Raw genomic sequence first — 25690 nt, 5'->3', positions numbered from 1 at the left:
TGGTCTGTATAGACTTTTGGACTGCTGAGCAAGAGAACAAGTCTGTAGATGTCCTGGTCGTAACTGATAATTTCTCCAAGATGGCGCACGCCTTCCCTTGCAGGAATCAAACCGCCAAACAAGTTGCTCGCCGTCTGTGGCAGGATTTCTTTCTTGTCTATGGTTTCCCTCGGCATATCCACTCTGATCAGGGAGCCAATTTTGAGAGCAAACTTATCAAAGAGCTTCTAGAGATGGCTGGGGTGCAGAAATGCCATACGACTCCGTACCACCCCATGGGAAATGGTATCACAGAACAATTTAACTGAACATTGGGAGATATGATCAGAACCCTTCCCCCTAAGCCCAAAGCAAAGTGGCCACAAATACTGCAGCAGCTCACCTTCTGCTATAACTGCACAGAGCATGAGACAACAGGGTTTGCACCGTTCTACCTAGTGTTTAGTAGGATCCCTCGTCTTCCTGTCGATGTCATGTTTCAACATGCTAGTACCAATGATGCTGTTGTCAGCTACTCTAACTTTGTAACCCATCTGAAGAAGGATCTAAATGAAGCTGCTCAGATTGTACGGAGGAGTACTCTCAGAGAACAGACTCGCCATGCCAAGCTGTACAACCGTAGGGCCAAAGTATCACCCCTCGTCGTGGGAGACCGGGTGTTGATCGCCAACAGAGGTGTCCCAGGGAAACGCAAGGTTGCAGATAAGTGGGAGTCGACCCCGTATGAAGTCATATCAGTCAAGCCTGATCTCAATGTCTATAGAGTCAAGGATTGCCTGACGGGCAAAGAGAAGGTAGTTCACAGGAATTTGCTGCTCTCTGTTAGCTTCTTGCCCTGTGAGGGAGATATGGCCAACGAATCTGAACACTTAGGGTGTGACGCTGCTACGCATGGAAGTGATGTATGTCCTAATTTACCTGACGCGGTCGAAGGCAGTGATGTCCGTACAGTAAACTGGGTGATACAGTCAGGTGAAGAGCAAGTTCATTCAGAGATGGAGGATAACTCACTAGACAGCAGATCTGATGTCCAGTCTGACTCTCTCACAGTCGATACATCCAGTCAAGGAAGTCAGCACATCCCCGAACAAGATGATGATCATACTGCAAGTGACAATACGGAAAGCCCACCTCGGTGCTCTGAAAACACGATCCCTTTGGATATGGGCCCACTGTCCTCACAGACGAGACCCCATTGGACACTGACCATCCGGACACTGTCTCCCCTGATACTGACTGTTTAGACTTGACTGTCCCAGACCTTCAAGCTCAGGTTATGCCGTTATGATCTTAAGGTCCGCCAGTCCATTAGGCCTCCCAGTCGTCTTATTTGTCAGATGAATGACCAGTTTGTCCGCAATATCTGCTAGTTCCTTGTTTAGGTTCTTTAGAGATACACTTTCAGTTTGAGTGACAAAGCTTGAGCAAGAAACAAGAATTGTGCCTATGTGAGCACTTGAAACAACAGGAACAATGTTTGATATTTCAGAGATGTAACAGGCATCTTTGAGTCTGTGCTTAGTTTGGAGTTTGATCGCCTCCTTTCTTTTCACACTCCTTTTTGGGAGAGTTTTAGAACTGACATTCACTTCAGTTTGTTCCTTGTAATAGTCAAGTCAAGTCAAGTACTGTACCAGTTTTTGTGTCCTTTTTTTTCATCAGTATTTGCACTTTTGCATGTGATCTTTTTCTGTTTAGTGTAGCACTCCCATTTCTAGCAGAATTTCAGGGGGGTGTATGTAATGGGTGTAATAATAACTTTTGTTTTATTGAAATTCCTGCTGAAATATGTGTATAGTTTTTGGTATGTGTCCTGCAAGGATGAGTCCAACAGTGCCACCTGCTGGTATGGGGTGGAATTTAGTTTTGGCTTCTGACATGTGACTGGGAGGCGGGGTTTGTTGGCAGTTTTCAGAGGGAACTGCTGCCGAGATCAAAGAGAGCAGAAAAGCTAATGTTGTGACTCATCCATTTGCAGTAACTGTAATAAAAACCTCATCATCCAGTCCAGCGTGAATGTGAATCTTTGGTGGGACAAGTACACCGCGGTTAAGAATATATATATATATATATATATATATATATATATATACAGGGTTGGGTAGGGTTACTTTAACAGGATTACTTTCAATTACTTTTGGATTACTCCAATGCCAAATATGCTAATAAAAGACAAAATAAACTAAATATGAATAAAATTATGACTCACAACACGTGGTAAGCTTTCTCTCCTGGCTTTGATCTCTTTCATCCACGGCAAAACTAACATAAAATGCAACAGTCACAAAATGAAAATAAATCCAAACAGCTTGCCAAAATCATTTTTGCCGTTCCATGTATTCCGTTACTCCCCATGCCTGCACAAAATGTAGTAATTTTATTCATATTTAGTTTCTTTTGTCTTTTATTAGCATATTTGGCATTGGAGTAATCCAAAAGTAATTGAAAGTAATCCAGTTAAAGTAAACCTATCCAACCCTGTAATAAAATAAAAAATAAAATACTACTCAAAGATCTCCCCTTGTATTGTGTGAATCACGTTTTATTTTAATAACTATTTTGATACTATTTTCTTCACCATTCGTCTGCATCATTTTTTGTTCTTTTGAACATTTGAAAAATTTGTATTGTTGTTTGTTTCATGCCATTCTCATTCGAAAAGGTGTGGTGTTCATAAATAAGAATCAAAAGTAGGTCAACGTGTTTATCTGAAACAATTTATTTATAATTCATTTGAGCATGAAAATATGTACCAAAATCAGTTTTGAAAAAAAAAAAAAAAAAAACATCATTCATTGATAACAATGAAAGTAAATCTTAACGCCCTATTGAATCTTGCACTTTTTTTTGTTATGTTTATTGCAGTTCACAGCAGTAATTTGTTTCAACTATACGATCATTAAATGATCAAGTCATACAACATGATATTCAAAAGTCCATACCGCCGACGAAAGTAAATGACAAATTTACGGTAAAATAAAATTTACATTGTAAAACATTCACAAATACACACGGTTTATATAAAAAAAAACAATAAAATGAACAGATAACAGTTTGAATCATAAATACACAATATGCTTTTTTACAGTAAAATGTTCAGTTTGAGATACATTAATCCACCTCTTCAATAGTGGGCCCCTGCTGTGTCTCGGTGCGGGCCTGTGCACCGCAACTTTGCGCAGGGCCCGCGCCCTGATACAGCTTGCTGATGATTGGTTGACACACTCGCTCCAATTCTTTCTGCTTGTGCTGGTACTCCTCTGTGTCGGCCAGCTGGTTGTTCTCCAGCCAGGTGAGGGTTTGCTCGCAAGTGTCCATCAGCATCTTCTTGTCCTCCTCACTCAATTTGGCAACAAGCTGCTCATTAAGTAGGCTGCTCTTCAAGTTGAAGGCGTAAGATTCAAGAGCATTTTTTGCTGCGATTTTATCACGCTGAAGGTCATCCTCCGCTTTGTACTTCTGGCTGTCTGCCACCATCTTCTCGATCTCCTCCTTGCTCAGTCGACCTTTGTCGTTGGTGATGGTGATTTTGTTCTCTTTGCCTGTACTTTTGTCCACCGCTGAAACATTCAAGATGCCATTGGCATCCACGTCGAAGGTAACCTCAATTTGTGGCACACCTCGCGGTGCTGGTGGAATTCCGCTTAGCTCAAATTTTCCTAGGAGGTTGTTGTCCTTGGTCATGGCTCTCTCGCCCTCAAGAACCTGGATGAGGACGCCGGTCTGATTGTCAGAGTAGGTGCTGAAGACTTGAGTCTGCTTGGTGGGAATGGTGGTGTTGCGTTTGATGAGCGGCGTCATGACTCCTCCGGCTGTCTCTATGCCCAGAGACAGAGGGGCCACGTCCAACAGCAGCAAGTCCTGGACATTGCCCGAGGTGTCCCCAGTGAGAATGGCGGCCTGGACAGCTGCACCGTAAGCCACGGCCTCATCCGGGTTGATGCTCTTATTCAGCTCCTTGCCGTTGAAAAAGTCCTGCAGGAGCTTTTGGACCTTGGGGATGCGAGTAGAGCCACCAACTAGGACTACGTCGTGGATCTTGCCCTTGTCCATCTTGGCATCCTTCAGGGCTTTTTCCACTGGCTCCAGCGTTCCCCTGAATAGATCAGAGCAGAGCTCCTCGAAGCGTGCCCTGGTGATGGAGGTGTAAAAATCGACACCCTCAAAGAGCGAATCGATCTCGATATTGGCCTGGGAGCTTGAGGACAGCGTCCTCTTGGCCCTCTCGCAGGCAGTGCGCAACCTTCTCAAGGCCCTCTTGTTCTGGCTGATGTCTTTCTTATGCTTCCTCTTGAACTCCGCCACAAAGTGCTCCACAATGCGGTTGTCGAAGTCCTCTCCGCCCAGATGCGTGTCGCCAGCAGTAGCTTTGACCTCAAAGATGCCGTCCTCGATAGTGAGGATGGACACGTCGAAGGTGCCGCCACCCAGGTCGAAGATGAGGATGTTGCGTTCTCCCGAATGGCCTTTGTCCAGACCGTAAGCAATGGCTGCAGCAGTGGGCTCGTTGATGATCCTCAGGATGTTCAGTCCGGCGATGATTCCTGCGTCTTTGGTGGCCTGCCGCTGAGAGTCGTTGAAGTAGGCTGGGACTGTCACCACGGCGCTGGACACCGGATGACCCAGGTAGGCTTCGGCCGTCTCCTTCATTTTCACCAGCACCATGGAGGAGATCTCCTCTGGGTAGAAGCTTTTTTCCTCCCCTTTGTATTGCACTTGGATTTTGGCCTTCCCTCCCTCGGCAAGCACCTTGAAAGGCCAGTGCTTCATGTCTGCCTGGACCACCGAGTCGTCGAACCGCCTGCCAATCAGTCGCTTGGCGTCAAACACCGTGTTGCTGGGGTTCAACGCCACCTGGTTCTTGGCGGCGTCGCCGATCAGCCTCTCGGTGTCAGTGAATGCCACGTAGCTGGGCGTGGTTCTGTTGCCCTGGTCATTGGCGATGATCTCCACTTTACCGTGCTGGAAAACACCCACGCAGGAGTACGTGGTGCCCAGGTCGATGCCGATTGCAGGACCTTTCGCTGATACCATTTTACTTGCTTGTCAAAACGTTGTCTGTAAATAATACAACTGCATATTAATCATCAAGATCATATGTTACGGTTTTACAACAAAAGCGCATTTACATCCGATAAAAATAGGATGCATTTTTGTAACCAAATGTAGGAGTTCATATTGTCCATTAAATGCTTTTTAAACTACAATAACCATTGTGATATTCAGGGGTAAGATTTGGAAGGAGAATGTTAAATATACTCAGTGCAATATTCAAAGGCATTTTAAACTGTTGTGGGAGTCAAAAATAAATCAAAAATATGAAATTACAGCAAACTCCAGCACATAATTTAAAATATAATAAAACAACTGGTACATTTTATGAATAATTTACAAGTTCAAACACTGACAATTTAATAATAAACACAATTTAATCAAAATATGTTCCGGGGACGTTTGTAAGAGATTAAAAAAAGTTTACTTACAATTCAGAGTCTTCTGGGTTGTCTCACTGATTGTGCAGCTTTCTATCTCTTCTTTGCGAATCTCTGTGAGTGATTTTCGCGTGTCTTCTAGTTCTCGCGTTTATTTCTCGCGTATCGTGTCTGGTTCTCAAAAATTGTACTGCGATTGCTGCCCCGGCTTCTGCTTTAAATACTTGTCGAACTGTCCTTCTGGACGATTCCAGACCTTTCCCAATCAAACTCCTTCACCAACAAAACCAATATCCTGTTTAGTTTTTCAAAGTAAAACCGTGTCCTGGTGACTTTCTATATGCTACATCGTCGAGCAACATTTATTCATTTATTGTGAAGACCAAAACGGATAACATAACTAAACACAAATGAACGCTTTTTGTAGAACCCTCTGGAATCACCGAGATGAAGCTGAGAGACCCGAGAAAAGTCTGGCAAGACTTTCTAATGAGAACATCATTTCACAAGAATATTGTAGAAAATGTGTTATATACTGATGAATTGATCATAAGGTTATTCTACCCAGTATTAAGAATATGTCTACTAATAGTAATCAGTCGTGATACCAAAACGTTATGTGTTGGGAAATCTTAAGCTTGTTTACCTACCTCCTAATAACAGAAAAACTCAAAAGAGCGGAATTCAAATAGTTAGGTTTTGCTTTTAGAAATTGTATCAATGCGTGCATTATCTTACATTAACTACAATTGCAAACGGACTAAATTCTACTGCACACAGACACAAATGGATTGATTTTTCAATGTATTTTGAATAAACTGTTTCGTCATTGTCACCCTGGCCTGAGGACGTTTTTCCTTTCATATTTTATTGTTGCTATGCAATTTTCTTGTCACATGAACAGTGAAGTGAGTCAATGATTGCATTATAATTCAATGTTATTGCTGGACTATGTTATGATGGAGCAGAGATTTTGTTCTGATCTGGACACTTCTAGACGTTTCTCTTTTTCTATTGCGTCAGGAAAAAACACAAGTTCCTGTTAGTACTTTCAAACCAAAAGACAAAAATACATTTTTTGTGTCAGGGAAAGTTACACTAACTCTCTATTTTATTGTGAAGGTAATACATATAAAATAAAGCCAAAAGAAACTTTTATCCACAATACTATTATTATAACTAAATTCCACATTCTCAAGTAATCAATTCTGGTTGAAAAATCTCTCTCATTGCCTTTTAAAGTAAAGTTAAAGTCAAGTCATGTTTATTTATATATCCCTTAATCCCAAGGAGTCTCAATGGGCTGCACAGACCACAGATTATTGCAAATTACAATGGAACCTCATTTCTCGACCATAATCCGTTCCAGAACCCTGTTCGAAAACCGATTTGGTCGATCACCGAAAAACGTTTTTGCCATTAAAAGTAATGTAAAATCATTTTAATCCGTTCCAAATTCTTGAAGGCTTACCATGAACGTACCATGAAGCTAACCCAGGCTAATCGTACGTTCGCGTTAGCGTAATCTTCCGTATGAAAGATTACGCTAACATGAACGTGTAAAAATAAAAAAAATCAGGTCGTTTACACGTCATTTAGCACCGGGGTCTCCACAACAAGTGGTCAGCGGTTAAAGGATAAAGAAAAGATTTATGAATAGGATTTCTTACCTTTGTGGTGGTCTGCACAATCCATGCTATATTCCCTCGAAAGAAGGGAAACTCGCACATCTTCTTCATATTTTGCTATTATTTCTTTCTTAAATGCAATAGTTGTACGCACTACTCTTCTTTTTTCACCTGTAGCAACTTTGCTGCTTGCACCGACCATTTTCGGAGGCATAATTAGGGCCTAAAACACTCCGTTCACCGATATCTAAAGCGAAAGCAAAAAGAAGTGCGCGGTCACTTGTCAACAGTTCTTCACGAGGGGTGGGGCCAATCTACACCCGTACGCCGCTCAGCATCGCCCCTAGCGTACCGGCGTTCGAACTCCAATTTTTTGAACGAAAAGCGTAGCAAGAATTTCCCGAAATTTTTGGTCAAAAAACGATTTGTTCGAATTGAGAGGCGTTCGCAAACCGAGGTTCCACTGTACAGACAATTATTACACCATCCCCTGATCTAAAACCTACATGAGGGCAAGGAAAAACTAAAAACCTCACCATGAAGAAAAGGTAGTAACCAGGCTGCAACGGATGTTGCCCTAACAAATTATACACAGATATTGTCAACATGCAATACAGCTATTTGATAAGCTATAGAAAGTACTTGCGTTTTAGGCCTAGGTTTAAACAGTTCCACTGAGGTTGCAGATCGAATCTCAGGGGGCGGAGCATTCCGCAACACCGGAGCCCGAATGGAGAACTCTCTCGAACCTGCGGTTTTCTTCTTGGCTCTTGGGATCACTAACAGACCAGTATTTTCAGAGCGAAGGCTTTTAACAATCCGTTGTGTCCTAAAGCTTACCTAACACCAGAGGGCCATTTAAACTAATGAAATTTGTAAAAATGTGGCATTTTCATTGAATGTATCCGTTCTTCCCCTACCGTGTTTTTAATTGATATTTTAATTAATATTCTATTAATGAGAATGAAGTGGAATTTTTGTTTCAGACTGTGTATGCGTTTTTTTTGGAAAACAAAACAAAAAAGAAACCATAAAAAAATAAAATAAGTAGCAAAAAGAAGCCAAGTCTGGCAGAACATATAATGTTCTGGATTTTATTCAGAAGTGACCCAAAATACAAATGTAACCCTTTAAAATTAACCTCTTAAAGGTGAATACAAATTACATTCGATTGTGACCGCTAGATTTTAGCAAGCACCGATGCATGTTCCCCCAGAACCGATCGTGTTATATGGACTACACTTCCCTCCATTCAGGACATTGGCCAGAAGCACTGCCTATCCCATGCAAAAAACATTACCGGGGACCCCTCTCACCCCCATCATGGACTGTTCACTCTGCTAGCCTCTGGGAAGAGGTACTGCAGTGTGCGGTGCAGGACCACCAGGCTCCGCAATAGTCTAGTCCCCCTGGCCATTAGACTGTTAAATGGTCAATCTAACATATAGTTAACTTAAATCTAAACGGCTGCTAATCTGACTTTTGCACTACTGGCAGTTTTTTTTTTATAGCTTGCCACTCCTTGCACATTGCTCTCTGCACTATTGTAATTACAGCGTAATTGTTACAGTGTTAATGTTACTGTGTACCTGACTTGTTAACCTGACTGCCCATTTTGCACATCTGGTTAGCTACTCTTCTTGCACTATCGGCACTATGGTAAAATACTACACGTAGCCAAAATACAATACAACATTATTTATATCTGTACATTCAAGGAAACTGTGGGGGTCAGATGCATCGACATTTCGTTCTGTATACACGTGTACTAGAATGACAATAAAGTAGATCTGAATCTGAATCTGAATGTGGGGTTCCCCAAGGTTCGATTTTAGGCCATGTACTATTTTATCTCTGGCTACTGAAGCCATGCGCCTTGGGACATACCCATGGGGACACATTCATAGTTGATTTGAGACTGGTATTTTACTCTACCGCTGCTTTATTATATTGTTATTTTTATTATTACAAGTACTGTGTAACACATTACTCTGATGAGCATCTGCAGATGCAGAGTGAGGTAAATATTTATCTTGCCTCATGAGACCGATGACTATGGTTGATAAAGTTTACCACAACATTTTATTAAACATATCCAGAAACCTGGTGGGCATCTCTTTTACTGTTTTGAACTGCTTTGGTTCCTACCTCTCAGGCTGCTGTTTTTAGTATGTATGGATGCATGTTCCTCCAGAACCCATTAAGTTATTTGTGGGGTTCCCCATGGTTCAATTTAGGCCATGTACTTTTTAATCTGCGAATAATTCCCCATGGGTATGTGGCATGGCGACACGGTGACAGTTTTCCTAGTTGACTTGAGACAAGTAATTTACTCTATGGCTGCTTTATTTTGAAGCATGGTCAGGGGATGGTGTAAGTGTGACCTGTGCAGTCCTTTTAGACATCTTGAGATTAAGGGCTGTACAAATAATTATAACTTAGCTTGAGAAGCAAGACTAGGTCTGTGTGCACAAATGAATAACTCCAGCAATCGGATTAGATTTCTATTTTGGTCAAGGTTTGCCACTGTTGGAAATTGCCTGAAAACGCCCCAGCGCAATGCAAACAAAACCAAATGTTGTCAGTGGTAACAATTTATTTCAATTAACATTTGTACAAAAAATATGCTTTCAAATACATCGATACGATAACTTAACAATGAACTTTAATGTTTCAACATTCTACTAAATGCCTCGAGCATCAAACACGTTTATTTTTTATGAATATCCCCACATTTCCGAGGAGTAATTTGCTTGATGAGATTATGTTTACTTTAGATATTATGAAATATTCTTACACACCTGGATTCACCACAACAATCTTACTCGTACACAATTATAAAATGCATTTTAATAGCACATATCAGTTTATGGCACAAATACAAAATATACAATATTTTAAAAAAATATATATTTTACAGTTGATAATACATCTAAAGTGAACTAGTCCACCTCTTCAATAGTAGGCCCCTGCTGTGTCTCAGCCCGGGCTTGCACTCCGCAACTCTGCGCATAAAATTTACATTGTAAAACATTCACAAATACACACTTTATATATAAAAAAAAACAATAAAATGAACAGATAACAGTTTGAATCATAAATACACAATATGCTTTTTTACAGTAAAATGTTCAGTTTGAGATACATTAATCCACCTCTTCAATAGTGGGCCCCTGCTGTGTCTCGGTGCGGGCCTGTGCACCGCAACTTTGAGCAGGGCCCGCGCCCTGATACAGCTTGCTGATGATTGGTTGACACACTCGCTCCAATTCTTTCTGCTTGTGCTGGTACTCCTCTGTGTCGGCCAGCTGGTTGTTCTCCAGCCAGGTGAGGGTTTGCTCGCAAGTGTCCATCAGCATCTTCTTGTCCTCCTCACTCAATTTGGCAACAAGCTGCTCATTAAGTAGGCTGCTCTTCAAGTTGAAGGCGTAAGATTCAAGAGCATTTTTTGCTGCGATTTTATCACGCTGAAGGTCATCCTCCGCTTTGTACTTCTGGCTGTCTGCCACCATCTTCTCGATCTCCTCCTTGCTCAGTCGACCTTTGTCGTTGGTGATGGTGATTTTGTTCTCTTTGCCTGTACTTTTGTCCACCGCTGAAACATTCAAGATGCCATTGGCATCCACGTCGAAGGTAACCTCAATTTGTGGCACACCTCGCGGTGCTGGTGGAATTCCGCTTAGCTCAAATTTTCCTAGGAGGTTGTTGTCCTTGGTCATGGCTCTCTCGCCCTCAAGAACCTGGATGAGGACGCCGGTCTGATTGTCAGAGTAGGTGCTGAAGACTTGAGTCTGCTTGGTGGGAATGGTGGTGTTGCGTTTGATGAGCGGCGTCATGACTCCTCCGGCTGTCTCTATGCCCAGAGACAGAGGGGCCACGTCCAACAGCAGCAAGTCCTGGACATTGCCCGAGGTGTCCCCAGTGAGAATGGCGGCCTGGACAGCTGCACCGTAAGCCACGGCCTCATCCGGGTTGATGCTCTTATTCAGCTCCTTGCCGTTGAAAAAGTCCTGCAGGAGCTTTTGGACCTTGGGGATGCGAGTAGAGCCACCAACTAGGACTACGTCGTGGATCTTGCCCTTGTCCATCTTGGCATCCTTCAGGGCTTTTTCCACTGGCTCCAGCGTTCCCCTGAATAGATCAGAGCAGAGCTCCTCGAAGCGTGCCCTGGTGATGGAGGTGTAAAAATCGACACCCTCAAAGAGCGAATCGATCTCGATATTGGCCTGGGAGCTTGAGGACAGCGTCCTCTTGGCCCTCTCGCAGGCAGTGCGCAACCTTCTCAAGGCCCTCTTGTTCTGGCTGATGTCTTTCTTATGCTTCCTCTTGAACTCCGCCACAAAGTGCTCCACCATGCGGTTGTCGAAGTCCTCTCCGCCCAGATGCGTGTCGCCAGCAGTAGCTTTGACCTCAAAGATGCCGTCCTCGATAGTGAGGATGGACACGTCGAAGGTGCCGCCACCCAGGTCGAAGATGAGGATGTTGCGTTCTCCCGAATGGCCTTTGTCCAGACCGTAAGCAATGGCTGCAGCAGTGGGCTCGTTGATGATCCTCAGGATGTTCAGTCCGGCGATGATTCCTGCGTCTTTGGTGGCCTGCCGCTGAGAGTCGTTGAAGTAGGCTGGGACTGTCACCACGGCGCTGGACACCGGATGACCCAGGTAGGCTTCGGCCGTCTCCTTCATTTTCACCAGCACCATGGAGGAGATCTCCTCTGGGTAGAAGCTTTTTTCCTCCCCTTTGTATTGCACTTGGATTTTGGCCTTCCCTCCCTCGGCAAGCACCTTGAAAGGCCAGTGCTTCATGTCTGCCTGGACCACCGAGTCGTCGAACCGCCTGCCAATCAGTCGCTTGGCGTCAAACACCGTGTTGCTGGGGTTCAACGCCACCTGGTTCTTGGCGGCGTCGCCGATCAGCCTCTCGGTGTCAGTGAATGCCACGTAGCTGGGCGTGGTTCTGTTGCCCTGGTCATTGGCGATGATCTCCACTTTACCGTGCTGGAAAACACCCACGCAGGAGTACGTGGTGCCCAGGTCGATGCCGATTGCAGGACCTTTCGCTGATACCATTTTACTTGCTTGTCTGTAAGGTAAATAATACATCAGTCTATTAACCATCAAGATAATACTTTACAAATAACAGCACATTTTACACCCAAGAGTGTATATAAAATATAAAATAATATTTTGTATCCAAATATTAGTTTATCTTGTCCATTTAACGATTGTTAGCAGCAAGAATCCTAGTGATACTCAATAATATGACTTAATAATAGAATGCTAACATACCTGTCAACCTGTACATTTTTGCCGTGCAAAGTACGTTTATTATGCATTTTAAGACGTGTACAACGTACAAGAAAATCTGCACGGAAAAATGCAAATTCTTCAATTATGGGTACCATCCGGTATACACCGACTATGACGAAACGGCAAATCATCAAGTCAACAAGTTCGCCGCGGTAGCCTCTATCTCGGTATCGTTTTTTTTTTTGTTGCAAACGAAGCGGGCGGTTTGTTGCTACTGTGCACATGCATCTGCCGCCTCGTATTTCATGTGGTAGTTATGTAGTGAAAGGAAGTCTGTCTCTTTTTAGAGAACCGTCTTTTTCGGCTCAACTCGTTAAAGAGAGCCGGCTCTCAAACGGCTCACTTGCTTTGATGCAATATATTACGAATCATTATTGTTGTATAAAGAAGTTTAGAAAAAAAAGGAAGTATAAAAAGGAGAAAATGAAAAAAATACAGGTTTGTGGTTATCCCTTTATTCAGTATATTACCAACCATAATTTAATGCAGAAAATGAATTAATAATTTGAATAAGAAAATGTATTATTCTACTTAATTATATTAGCATGTATTTTATCCTTCTACAGTGAACGTCCAAGCTACTTATGTTTTGAACTTTTTTTTAAAGTTACCTCATTCATGTCGAGCAAATCAGTATCTCACAACAAAATGTAATTAACAATATATATGATATAACGAAACACATATATAATATAACATGTTAAACTACATAAATAAACACGATTGAAAAAAAATATATGGTGTAAGATTATTTTGTATTTTGTAAGGGCATGGAGCCGTGGAGGTTGACAGGTATGTGCTAAGTGTAACCAGGAGTGCAATATTCAAAAAGCAGTTTTGCAGGGTAGAATGAAACCCAATTAAGAAATTACAGAAAACCACAAACTATTGTATCAAACTATACTTTTTGTAAAAGGTTTCCAAATTTTAACCATGTGCAATTTAATAATAAACATGGTGCAGTCAAAATGTGAACCAGAACAGTGTGCATGAGATAAAAAGTTAACTTACATTTCTGAATCTTCTTGCCCGTTTTTCGCGTATGTTTGTTCGCGTGTCTCCTTGGTTCTCGCGTTTATTTCTCGCGTGTCGTGTCTGGTTCTCAAGAAGTACACTGCAATTGCTGTCTCGGGTCCCGCTTTTAAAACCCCTGGAAGTGTCAGTCTGGGCACTTCCAGACCATTCTCCATCAAAATGTGCTACTAACAGAGGCATTTCCCGTGAGTTCTTTCAAAGTAAAACATTCCACAAGTTACGTTCGTACCATGATAACTAGGAGCAAGTTTTAGTGCTTATACTTTGAAGACCAAAACGGATAACAAAACTAAACATTGAGGGAAGCTTTTTGTAGAACTCTCTGGAATGACCGAGACGAAGTAAGAAGACAGTAGAATAGTCAGGCAATCGCCTTTTTTAAACGATTACGTCATTCAACGAGATTACTTTCGAAAGTGTAATAAAATTAGTAAATTATCAGTTTTTTTTATCACACACCCATAAAAAAATAACTAATAATTGTTAATCCTGATACCAAAATATCTTAGTTTATAATGGTGTTTTGAATTATTTCCCTTATTTCTCTATCCTTCCTGATAACATTCAAACTCAAAACAGCCCAAGTCAAAATGTTGATTATTTAGTCTTTTTCACTTTTGAAAAATTGTGTTTCCATTGTTGCTACAAAAGCTACAGATGTGCATGGACTAAATTTTACAAGACGTGTTGACTGGATTGACCTTATCTTCCAATGTATTTTGGAATAAGTTAGTTTTGTTACCACACTGGCCCACGTGTCTACATTTATGCTATTGTATTTTATTATTCACGTACAATTTTCTTGGCACGTGGGCAGCTCGCAAAGCTTTTGCTCTGGACATTTCCTTATGTTTCTCTACCAAATTGAATTTGAATCAGATTTGTCCTTATTGTCACTGCTAACAATGAGATTATATGTGAAATTCCAAGATAGACCTCTGATAAAATAATCATTAAAGATTAAAAAGAATGTTAGGATACAGCGAACAATATTGACAAGGTGGTGCTTAGCGACGGTCCTAAGTTGTCAGTTCATTGCAACAGCAGTGCAATGTGGAATAGTGCAGCGATCTTTAGCAGCAACAGATTTCCCAAAGAAGTTGAGAAATAAGATATTCTGTAAATATCAGAATTTTCTACACATAGGCCACTTATATGAGTCTTGTGTGCTTGTTTAGGGTGCTGAAAGCTGTGTGGCGAAACCTCTTAGGGACGGGGATGATAGTGAAGGCTTTAAAGCAGAATTGAATGGTACACTGGGGCAGGAACTTTTTTTGCAACATGGCGCCACCCGTGCCAGACATGTTTGCTTGCTCCACGCGTTATTGCCGGCTTTTCGCTTTTGTGCTCGTCTGTTTTCTTTTTTTCTTTGAAAAATACCACGCACTGTTAACCTATACCAGGCAGAAACTACTCAACTTTGGCAACTCACACAGTGATCTGCTTTATTTCACCAAAACTACTAGTCATTGTTCGCTCCCGTGGTCAAGTGAGCAGGCTGATCCGGGTAGGGTTCTCCGGAGACGGCAACGCAAGCGAGGGAAAAGGGCAGGGCTCCATGCTAGGCCAAAAGCTCGTGCTAGCCGACCACCGCTCCTACTTGCTAACGTGCACTCACTGGAAAACAAGCTAGACGAGCTGAGAAGCAGGATTTAATCCCAATGGGAAATAGGAGAGTGCTGCGCCTTTATTTTCACCGGGACCTGGCTTCTGGACAAAATACCTGAGGGTGGCCTTCAGCTACAGACTCACTCCATAAACCGAGGAGACCCCACTGCAGCCGCCTGTAAGACTACAGGAGGGGGTGTGTGCGTGTTTACCAACAACTCATAGTGTGGAGACATACAAAGTGTTAAAAGGCACTATTTACCCGATGTAAAGTTTTCATTACTAAAATGTCATCCGGATTAACTACCAAGGGAAATTACTGCTGTGTCTTTGATCGCTGTTTACATACCCCAACTACGCTGCAGCACTCGACACTCTCCATGACGACTACCTTCTTAGGAGGCTTAGGAAGTTCGGAATGTCAAGCAAGATCCTCAGCAACTTCTACAGCTGCATCGTGGAGAGCATACTGACTAGCTTCATCACTGTTTGGTACGGCAGCATCCCAGCCATGGACCGCCAACGCCTGCAGAGAGTGTTTAAGAGCGCTCACTCTACTGCCCTCTGCAGAGCATATACCACCGCAGAGTCCACAGGAGGGCTGCTTCCATCAGTATGGACCCCACCCATACCATCCACTCACCCACAACACGGACCTTTTACCCTTCTGCCCTCAGGACGGAAGTACAGAGTGTGAAATGCAGGACAACTTGTCTAAAGAACTTTTTTTACCCCTCTGCCATCAGACTCTTAAACGGCTGCTGATTGAAGAATACACTACTTACACGTTCAGCACACTACAAATACTTTTATTACACTACAGACACTTTAAACTGGATCATACTTGGACTATTCTTGCACTAAAGTGACTTTCAACTGTGTTTTATCTTTATTTTTATCTTATTGCCTTAACTCATCTTGAGTTGATCTTGTATTTTAATCTTTTTAATATTTGTAATATTCTTTTATGTATACATGTATATAGTTTCTTAGTTTCTATTTTTTTACGCTGACAACTGTGTGGACAGCACAGCTGAACATTCTGCCTGAACACTTGTACAATTGGACACGAGAAGGACATATGGCCAGTGGTTTCAATATCAATGTTGTGAAATAACCATTTATTATCTTAAAATTTAAAACGTGATTTTAATTAATCTTTTGATGGATTATTATTATTATTTGTAGTCAAGAGTGTGTAGGGTGGGTTGTATATGCTAAGCTAGGACGTCTTCATCTTTTAACTACCTTTTCCCTGTTACTCAGTTAGAGACTGGCTACATTCGATATCCGTGTAAGAATCAAAGATGGAGCAAATTGAAATCTTTTTGAATCCTGGATTACTCTAGCATGAAAGAGATTTTCTGGTAAAAGAGGACACATAGTTTTTTTCATGTATTTGTCTAACATCCAGGTGGTGCGATCGATAAAACAGATAAAAAATAAACTGAATATTCTGGGCCTGTAAATACAGAACTAGGTTGTGATAGTTTCACAAGTGCACTTTGAAAATGGCTCACAATCATTTACATAACAAAGGGGCGGAACACAGCGGGCTATGACAAACCGCGGTGTACCGTCCCACCAATGATCCACATTCAGGCTGGACTGGATGATGAGGCTTCTATTTCAGTGGCTGCAATGAGCGACACAACATACACACACGCGATGTGGTTAGCACCTAAGATGGATTTCAAGATCTACGAGGGAAATTAGCATTGACTTCAGTACAACATACAGCAAAACTAACGTAAATGAAAGAAACAAAACGAAAATACATCAAAACAGCTTGATAACTTCCATTACATGACTGGGTATGTTACACGATTTGTCAGTTTAGTTTAAATGTAGTTAATAAACTTTTTGCAGAGGACCTAAAGATCGTGGCTTACTGTTAGCAGCGCGCTGGAGACTGGTTTCCCGTCATAAAATCCTTACTTAACCTTACTCCATACCAGCAGATGGCGCTTATTGGAATTGTCATTGGAGGACACTGATACACATACTGTGAAAACATGTTTCAGCAGGAATTTCAACAAAACAAAAGTTATTATCACACCAGTTACACATTATCCCAAGAGCCAAGAAGAGATCCGCAGGTTCAAGAGCGTTCTCCATCCGGGCCCCAGTGCTGTGGAATATTCCTCCCCCTGAGTTTTGATCTGCAACCTCTGTGGAACTGTTTAAATCCATGCTTAAAACACAGTACTATTCTATAGCATATGAATAATCTAAATTTCATGTTTACAATATCTGTGTATTATTTATTATTGCAACATCCATTGCAGCCCGGTCATCCTGCCTCATGTGCGGCCCTTCTGAATGTTTCTTCATTTTCCTCATGTTGAGGTTTTTGAGTTTTACCTTTACTCGTGGAGGTTTTAGATCAGTGGATGGGTGTAATAATAGTCTTTTGTTTGCAATAATCTGTAGTCTGTGCAGCCCTTTGAGAATTTTGGTGATTAAGGGCTATACAAATAAACATGACTTGACTTGGAAAACTCCCCAAATTCCAGCTTCACACTAGACGTTTGTCTGCAGTTGGTTTGATTAGATTCAAGGCCTTCCTCCCAACAGTAAATCAAAACACCACTTAGAACAATGGAGAGACTATAAAATGACTAGATAAAAGGATACACTGAGACGCCAAGTGAGCAAAACAAGTAGAAAATAAGTAAATAACTACAGTCATCCATCCATTCATCATCTGCACCGCTTATCTTCAGTAGGGTCGCGGGGGTGCTGGAGCCCATCCCAGCTATCTTCGGGCAGTGGGCAGGGGACACTCTGAACTGGTTGCCAGACAGTCGCAAGGCACAGAGAGACAGACAACTCACTCGCCAATTCACACCAGGGAGCAATTTGGACCGGCCAATTAACCTGACATGCATGTTTTAGGAATGTCGGAAGTAACCGGAGCACCTGGAGGAAACCCACGCAAGCACGGGGAGAACATGCAAACTCCACGCAGGAGGTTTAATCTCATGACTTCAGAACTGTGCCGCACACGTGCTAACCACTGCACCACCGAGCTGCCCTAAATAACTACATTCAAAGATATGTATAAGCATAAGGTGCATTAATCACCGCTAAATGATTAACCTGATTAAATATTACGACTTTTTTTTATTCCGGTGAAGATTAACTTGCTGTCAGCATTTGGGATCTCAAACATGCCGCAGTGTGAGAAGATGATATCTTATGGCTCAAAATGACAGCTAGTTATAACCACAAATAATGACCATCAGCATCAGAATGGAATCTAAAACCAAAGCATGGTGTCTTACTTCCTACCAGTAAAAAAAAATACGTTGGCAAACGGGATAATGGAAGGTTAAATTTTTGAGGCTATCCTCAGCATAATGGTAATATTTTCCCCAAAGAAGCCCAAGTATAGAAATTGCAAATTGTAGTGGCATTTCAAGCTTGGCAGTCACAATCCAGCCCAATCAGAGGATTTCAAATGTGTGGCGAAATGAGAGTTTTGCCCCCTAAATCATATGGAATTACATCGGCCAGCCAGTGGCAGGCATGAAAGCCCACAGGAAGCAGCTATTTCGGTGGGTGTTTTTTTACGAATCCAACCGAGCAATTTGATTCTTTTGTTCGCCGAGTTCTACTTCATTGATTAACAAAAGCTGGGATATATTTTTTCCCAGCCGCTTTTGAAAAGCCTGAAATGTCAAGCCTTTTAAAGGAGATTATTCTGCCTGTGTGCAATGAATAGAACCCAGGGTAACCTTTTGTCTACAATTAAATATGCCGGCATAAATATAAAAGGAAATCAGAGATGGGGAAGATTGAGTCAGGAGAGATTGGAGAGGTAGATCCTCTGCCAGATAGCGGCGAGAGCCGAGCTCTAATTAAAAATGCCAGCCAGCTTTTCGGCGACGCTTCTACCAGCCGGCGAACAGTTGCTCTCCGCAACACGTCGGCATCACAAGCAGCCCGGGAGAGCCGAGCTATCGGCTCATCTTTGCGCCGGTTCGTCTTCCTCCGAGCATCCTCCAGGTATTCGCGGACTCGCTTTTTGTTTCCCGTGCTTGTTTGTGTTGTCGCCAAAGGAGATGGACTAAAAGGCTGAGAGTGAAAGGCAATGCCTTGTGGGAACTGCATAAACAGAAAAGTTGCACAGCGCATGATTGGGAATGACAATAAGCAACTTTTGGGACCTTCTGTATGGTAAATAGTTTGCATATTAAGTGTTTGAATACGCTTTACCAGATGCAGCTTTTGAATTGGAAATTTTTCATTGATTCAATGGTCTTTCAACTTTTTGGGATTGGCTGGCCAGAACTTTTGCCGGGTCAGCTGGTATTCTGTGAATATTTCTTGGGGAAGCTGCGGTTTTCATTGACTGAATATTATGTGGAGTTAACAATGTTTTGACAGGTGCTGCTGTGGCTCTCCTGGGTTATTCTCATCCAATCACCTCGGCTCGGATTAAAGTGAATTCTAGCCTTAGTGTCGTCTTTAGCTTTTGACTTTTAGGACCTTCTTAATGGTAAATTATTTGCACATTACGTGTTTGAATAGGCTTTACCATATTTCGGTTTTTAGTTTTAGTTTTTTTAATTACTTAATAGTCCTACAGTTTTTTACATTGACTGACCAGAACTTTTGTATGAGTTGACTGGTATTCTGTTTATTGATTCATTTTTGGGGAAGCCGCACTTTCCATTGACTGAACATGACGAGGAGTTAGCCAGTAATGTCTTGATAGGAGCTGCTGAGGTTCTCTTGGATTATTCTCCAACTTCTCTTCTCATCTCATTAGCTGCACCGCTTATCCTCAGTAGGGTCGCGGGGGTGCTAGAGCCCATCCCAGCAATCATCGGGCAGTGGGCAGGGGACACCTTGAACAGGTTGCCAGCCAATCGCAGGGCACACAGGGACAGACAACTCGCTCGCTCATTCACACCTAGGGACAATTTGGACCAGCCAATCCACCTGAAATGCATGTCTTTGGAATGTGGGAGGAAACCGGAGTGCCCGGAGGAAACCCACGCAAGCACGGGGAGAACATACAAACTCCGCACAGGAAATCCGGTAGCTGGATTTGAACCCACACAGGAGGTTCCCAAGACCTTAGAACTGTGCCGCACACGTGCTAACCACTGCGCCGCCGTGCTGCCTATTCTCCAACTTGACTTGGATTAAAGGGAACTTTAGCCATAGGGTGGTTAACTCTTTAGCCTTTTTATTTTGGGACCTTCTTGACGGTAAATTGTTTGCATATTAAGTGTTTGAACACACTTTTCCTGATGCAGGTTTTGAGTTTTAGGGTTTTCAATGTTTCAATGGTCTTTAAACTTTTTTGCATTGGCTGCCCAACTGAGTTTCTGCCAATTTATTATTTTTTTTAGAGAAGCTGCAGTGTTAAGGGGAAGCCGCAGTTACTCAGCAATGCTTTGACGGATCAATAGGTATTCTACCCATAGGATGGCCAACTATTTAGCTTTCGACACAATGCATCTATTCGACCCCAAAATATCCATCCATCCATCCATCCATTATCTGCACCGCTTATCCTCAGTAGGGTCACGGGCTCCTGGAGCCCATCCCAGCTATCTTCGGGCAGTGGGCAGAGGACACCCTGAACTGGTTGCCAACAAGTCGCAGGGCACACAGAGACAGACAATTCGCTCACTCATTCACACGATTTGGACCGGCCAATTAACCTGACATGCATTTTTTTGGAATGTGGGAGGAAACCCACACAAGCACGGGGAGAACATGCAAACTCCACACAGGAGGTTCAATCTCATGACATCAGAACTGTGCCAACCACTGCGCTGCAGTGCTGCCCACCCCAAAATATCATTTACATGTAATTTTTGGTTATTAATGTTTTCTTTCAGTGTCACATCCTTGTTTCCCAAATAAGCCACTTATAACTGAAAACCAATGTGTGAGATCTAACTGGGAATAAAATGAATGTAAAAAAATGTTGCTAATAGAAAAGGTTTATTCTCAGTAGTCAAATGTTGAGAATCGACACTAATAATCTAGAGTTATAATTGCTATGTTTTGTATTTTAAGATACAGTTAATGTATTTATTTGTTAAACCTTCACTCTGGAGTGGACTGCTTAACACTACTACATCTGTAACCCATTAACTTGTGCTCATTGTGTTCGGTGTGTGTTCAGAATGGACATTCACATCCAACTCCACAATTATTTCGGGATGTTAGTTTAGCTAGCACTTGCTAGGGATTGTTTTTTGATCATCAACAAACAATGTTGGACATTTTTATTGGGTTTTTGTTGTGTTTTTTACATTTACGTTTTTGTTTCTAGTTAGACGTGTTCCTGGTTCTATGCACTTTGACGAAAATCCCAGTTGGAGTTGAAGAAATATAAACTTCAAAGCATGATGCTGCCTCCAACATGTTGCATTCAGGTATGGTTTACTTTTGTGTTGGGAAATTGAGAGGGACAAAAAATGGCTCAAAACTAAAATGTTCTTTTCATTGGTCCATAAGAGGGCAGCACGGCGGCGCAGTTGTTAGCGCTTGTGCGGCACAGTTCATGTCATGGGAACCTGTCGTGGGTTCAAATCCAGCTCCAGACTTCCTGTGCGGAGTTTGTATGTTCTCCCCGTGCTTGCGTGGGTTTCCTCCGGGCACTCCGGTTTCCTCCCACGTTCCAAAAACATGCATTTCAGGTGAATTGGCCGGTCCAAATTGTCCCTAGGTGTGAATGAGCGAATGAGTTGTCTGTCCCTGTGTGCCCTGCGATTGGCTGGCAACCAGTTCAGGGTGTCCCCTGCCCACTGCCCGGAGATGGCTGGGATGGGCTCCAGCCCCCCCCCGCGACCCTAATGAGGATAAGCAGTACGGCTAATGAGATGAGATGAGATGGTCCATAAGAAATGTTATGACATTTGTATGTATAATCAAAGAGATGTTGCTCTACTGTATAGTACAACTAAAAACGAGTGCTACTAAGCACATGGAAGACGACAAACTTTGGAGACTCAGAGTGACCGAGCCATTGTATTTTTCTTCTCATTTTTTGTTGTCCAGGTTTTTACAATGTTCTTGGTTTTTGTGGGTACCCGTAGCAGCAAGATAGCGGACAATAATGACAGCTCCGTCTAGGTCAGGGATGGGCAAACTACGGCCAGAGGGCCACATATGGCCCGTCAGCTTTTTAAATCTGGCATGCCAAACGAAAATGGTAAACATATATTGATGATTCGTACAAAATGGTATAAAAAGGTCAACTAGTGCAAACATGCTGATTTGGTACCACTTTTGTCCCCAGTGTCTCCAACATGCAATTTTTTCTTTACTTGCTTACTTAGTTTTTGAAAAACTTGTGCCTGAATGCAATGTTAAAAAAATGCAGAAAATAAAGTAAACAAATGCCCCCCAAAAATTATATGTCTTTTGAAAATGGCCATGACGATATGAAAATTTGGCCCTATCCAATTTTTTCTTTTTCCCTCATGAATTGATTTTTAAAATTGTTTTATTTTATTGTATCAGATTTGAGATTGTATCTGTAGGTAAAAAGAAATGCAAATGTTAATGGTCTGCATTTATATAGCGCTTTTCAAGTCAATGAAGACCTCCCAAAGTGCTTTACAATGTGCTTCACACTTTTCCCTTTTACACACTAACTAATCGATAGCAGCGTCAGCCATGCAAGGCAACTACATGCTATCGGGGGCATTAGGGATTCAGTGTCTTACCCAAGGTCACTCCGACATATAACACAGTGGAGCCGGAAATCGAACCTGCGACCTCTTGATCCCAAGACAATCGCTCTACCTCCTGAGCTAATGCCGCCCAAATATAAATTCTTCTCTGCTTTTTTTTCCAAAATGTTTAACCGATTGAGGTCGGTGACTCAAAATGTTTACTTAATCCTAATGTTATATAAAAATAAATACAAATTTCTCGACCTATGAGTATTTAGAAGAAATGCTAATTTATGTACTAACTGATGTATTTTAAACCTTTCTTTTTACTTTTATGATTATTGGAGGTCGTTTTAGGAAGCTTTAAATTACACACATTGTCCCTTTAAAGCAGGAGTGTCAAACTCAATTGCACACAAAAACTGAAACCACACCTTTGGTCGTGGGCCAAACAGGATAAATATTGATTGAATACACTCAAACTTGCCTTTTTTTTAAACACAAAATTTAATTTAAAGCAGTCAGGTATATTATTCCAGAACAAACTAATTTAAACATGTAATAAATTAAAAAACACTGTTGTCCATAAATGTATCTCCTGTCAAAACTATACAAATTCCCAGAAACAAAAATATAAATACAATTTGTGCTTTTCACTTTGGGTTTTTTCTTTGGTGAAAAACATATGCTGGGTCCTCATATTCTTCTTTAACTCTACAACTTTCTGTATCTTCTGTGCTACATTCAGGTATATCAGCTTACTCTGATGTTTTGTCTTGAAGTGTCATTTTGCAAAAAAGTCCTTAATTACGACCACATTAGCTCCACATAGTAGACGCACAGGTTTACCGGCAATGTCAGTTAACAATATTCAGCCTCTCCTCAGTTTTGAAAGGCTCCGTTTCCCGAATTTACTTTTTGCTTGGCCATTGTGAGGGTTTAGCATCCGCATAATCCACAGCATCAGAAATGTCACCCTGCTTTTCTCTGTTTAGCCTTCCGTTACATCGTGATAGAGGTTTGTCCCCGGATGTCACGTCTCCACTTGCTGACACTAAAGACTCATTACGCACTTGTCGGTCTTGTTTTTCAGCTGGCCGATGGATTTTTTGTTATTCGATTGTTTTAAAAGTATCTTCGTTCGTCAGGTTACAGCTGTGGGAACATTTTCGGGAAGTCTTGTGGTGGCAGCAGAAGCGCTGCTTTGTTGGATCTGTAATTTGAGAATTATCAGCATTTTATAGAACCGGACCATTATAATAGATGTACATAAAATGATTTCACAGGCCGGATATAATTGTACGCCAGTTTGACAGCGATGCTTTAAAGCTTTAATTCAATGTGCTGTTGTTCATGATTTTTTGCTCTGCTTTGGAACCTTTCTGATTATTATTGCCTGACGTACTGTAGAAAATGAAGTCTACTGGACTATTAAGGAGAAAAAAATAGAATGTACTTAAATGCTAGAAGGTGTGTGGTTGTGCTGATTCGGATTTCCATTTAGATAAGTAGGAGTATAATTTGTCCGGTTTTGCAGTTTTTTTTTCTCAACTGCTGAGACTGTCTGCTAACTAGCGTTTTCATAAATGCATCGGCAAACGTACAAATGAAATGTCAGGTTTAGGAGAGCGCCTGCTAGCTAGCAGATGGCTTTATCAGTATGTTGGGTCTGATTGGAAGCGTCTGCAGGCCTGATTTCAGGTCATGAGGTCGTGTCCTTGTTATGATAACGCAACTCAAAGGTCAAATTTTTGAATGGCAGCCTGCTCCGTCTGTCCTCTCTGCTTGATAACGACAAATACTATTTCCATTCCGTATGTATTTGTAAATGAAAATGATTCTATCTCAAATAGCGTCGACCAACAGAGTGAAACAACGGAGCCACGCTGTGTGAACTCTGGACTAGTTGCAAAAACTTTTACTATTCTTACTATATCTTTATACATTACATAAAAAGATCTACTATCTTGTTTTTTCAACACAACTAGGTGCACGGCAGATTTATTCTATGCCAATATACTGGACCTTTTTCATAATCTTTTTTTTTTTTTTTTGTCACAAAATGCACTTGAAGTATTGCTGATAAAACATTCTTGTGATTTCAAAAAACCTGTGGGTCCAAAAACAGCCCAGATTGAGGCACATGAAATTACCCATCTTCTATTCGAATCAGTTTGACCCAACTTCCAGGGTTAGTCCAAAGCATGGGAGCTCAACCTTTTCAGAATGATAGCTACTTACAGAATAAGAGAATTTACCAACCACAAAAAATTAAAAAGAATTATTTTTGAATGTTTTGAGGAATCTTTAGACGTACATTTATTAAACAAAATACTATCTATAACGGATAAGGAGCAGTCTAGCAAACCTACCAATGCTACAGCTTTACGTGTTAGTATACCGCTTTTCTCCCCTTAAAAACGCATACCGGTTAAAAAAAGGCTTTTTCAAATTCAACTAACAAAAATAACTTGACTGGAATCTAGTATTTTAGTCTTTTTGAAGCAAAACTAAGTCTTTGTGCATGAATAAACCGCTCCAATGATCAAATTAGTTTTCTGATTTAATAAAAGATTGCCACTTCTGGTTTTAAACATACAAGTTTATTTAGGTTTGATACTCTGGCGACGCATTGTGTTTTGCGCATAGAAATAGAGTGCACGAAAACATTTACCTTTTTTTTGATGTGAAAAGTTTGGCATGTATGGTTTAGTATTCAGAGAACATTCCAATTCAAGGCCAGACGCTCCCCTACTTACGAACGAGATAAGGATAAGGGAGATAAAGTACTTCAGTGGTATATTTTGTATAGAGTGAATGTTTAAGGTTTATATAAGTATGTTTAAGGCTTGTATAAGTAACCTGTATTGTTTTGTAATAAAAAATAAACATTTGTTAAAATAATGTGCTCAATAACGTTACAAAGCAGGCTGAATGATAAAGCATAGTACTGAAAAACAGAACTACACATTAGGCGTTGACATACTGTGGTCTGTGAAGCCCTTTGAGACTAGTTGTGATTAAGGGCT

The 25690-nt window shown here is 41.5% G+C and overlaps 2 protein-coding genes and 1 long non-coding RNA gene across 4 annotated transcripts in view; 1 reads left to right on the top strand and 2 right to left on the bottom strand.

The window, feature by feature from the left end:
• Positions 1-2695: 2695 nt before the first annotated feature.
• On the bottom strand, positions 2696-5685 carry LOC148354994 (heat shock 70 kDa protein 1-like). The gene is made up of 2 exons (XM_088349196.1): positions 5484-5685; positions 2696-5058 (listed from the first exon to the last, which is right to left on the bottom strand). The coding sequence occupies exon 2, from the start codon at positions 5032-5034 to the stop codon at positions 3112-3114; it is 1923 nt and encodes a 640-aa protein (XP_088205322.1). The 5' UTR covers positions 5035-5058; positions 5484-5685; the 3' UTR covers positions 2696-3111.
• Positions 5686-9638: 3953 nt separating this feature from the next.
• Positions 9639-13540, bottom strand: LOC148354993 (heat shock 70 kDa protein 1-like). Its single transcript, XM_088349135.1, has 2 exons — positions 13381-13540; positions 9639-12142 (listed from the first exon to the last, which is right to left on the bottom strand). The coding sequence occupies exon 2, from the start codon at positions 12127-12129 to the stop codon at positions 10207-10209; it is 1923 nt and encodes a 640-aa protein (XP_088205261.1). The 5' UTR covers positions 12130-12142; positions 13381-13540; the 3' UTR covers positions 9639-10206.
• Positions 13541-18822: 5282 nt separating this feature from the next.
• Positions 18823-25690, top strand: part of LOC148354989 (uncharacterized) — a 218357-nt gene continuing 211489 nt past the window's right edge. Inside the window, exons 1-2 of one of the 2 annotated variants that reach the window (XR_015852226.1) lie at positions 18823-19023; positions 21314-21416. This is a non-coding gene — a long non-coding RNA (uncharacterized LOC148354989). The remainder of the gene's footprint in view (positions 19024-21313; positions 21417-25690) is intronic. The other variant, XR_015852219.1, reaches the window with a different exon arrangement.

Source organism: Urocampus carinirostris, chromosome 12 (genome assembly GCF_059441175.1).
Source record: "Urocampus carinirostris isolate Australia breed hairy pipefish chromosome 12, RoL_Ucar_1.0, whole genome shotgun sequence".
Lineage (NCBI taxonomy): Eukaryota > Metazoa > Chordata > Actinopteri > Syngnathiformes > Syngnathidae > Urocampus > Urocampus carinirostris.
This window is presented reverse-complemented; position numbering and strand designations above follow the sequence as displayed.

Coding starts and splice junctions, on each gene's coding strand:
- LOC148354993 (XM_088349135.1), bottom strand. CDS start 12,129: ATGGTATCAGCGAAAGGTCCTGCAATCGGCATCGACCTGGGCACCACG.
- LOC148354994 (XM_088349196.1), bottom strand. CDS start 5,034: ATGGTATCAGCGAAAGGTCCTGCAATCGGCATCGACCTGGGCACCACG.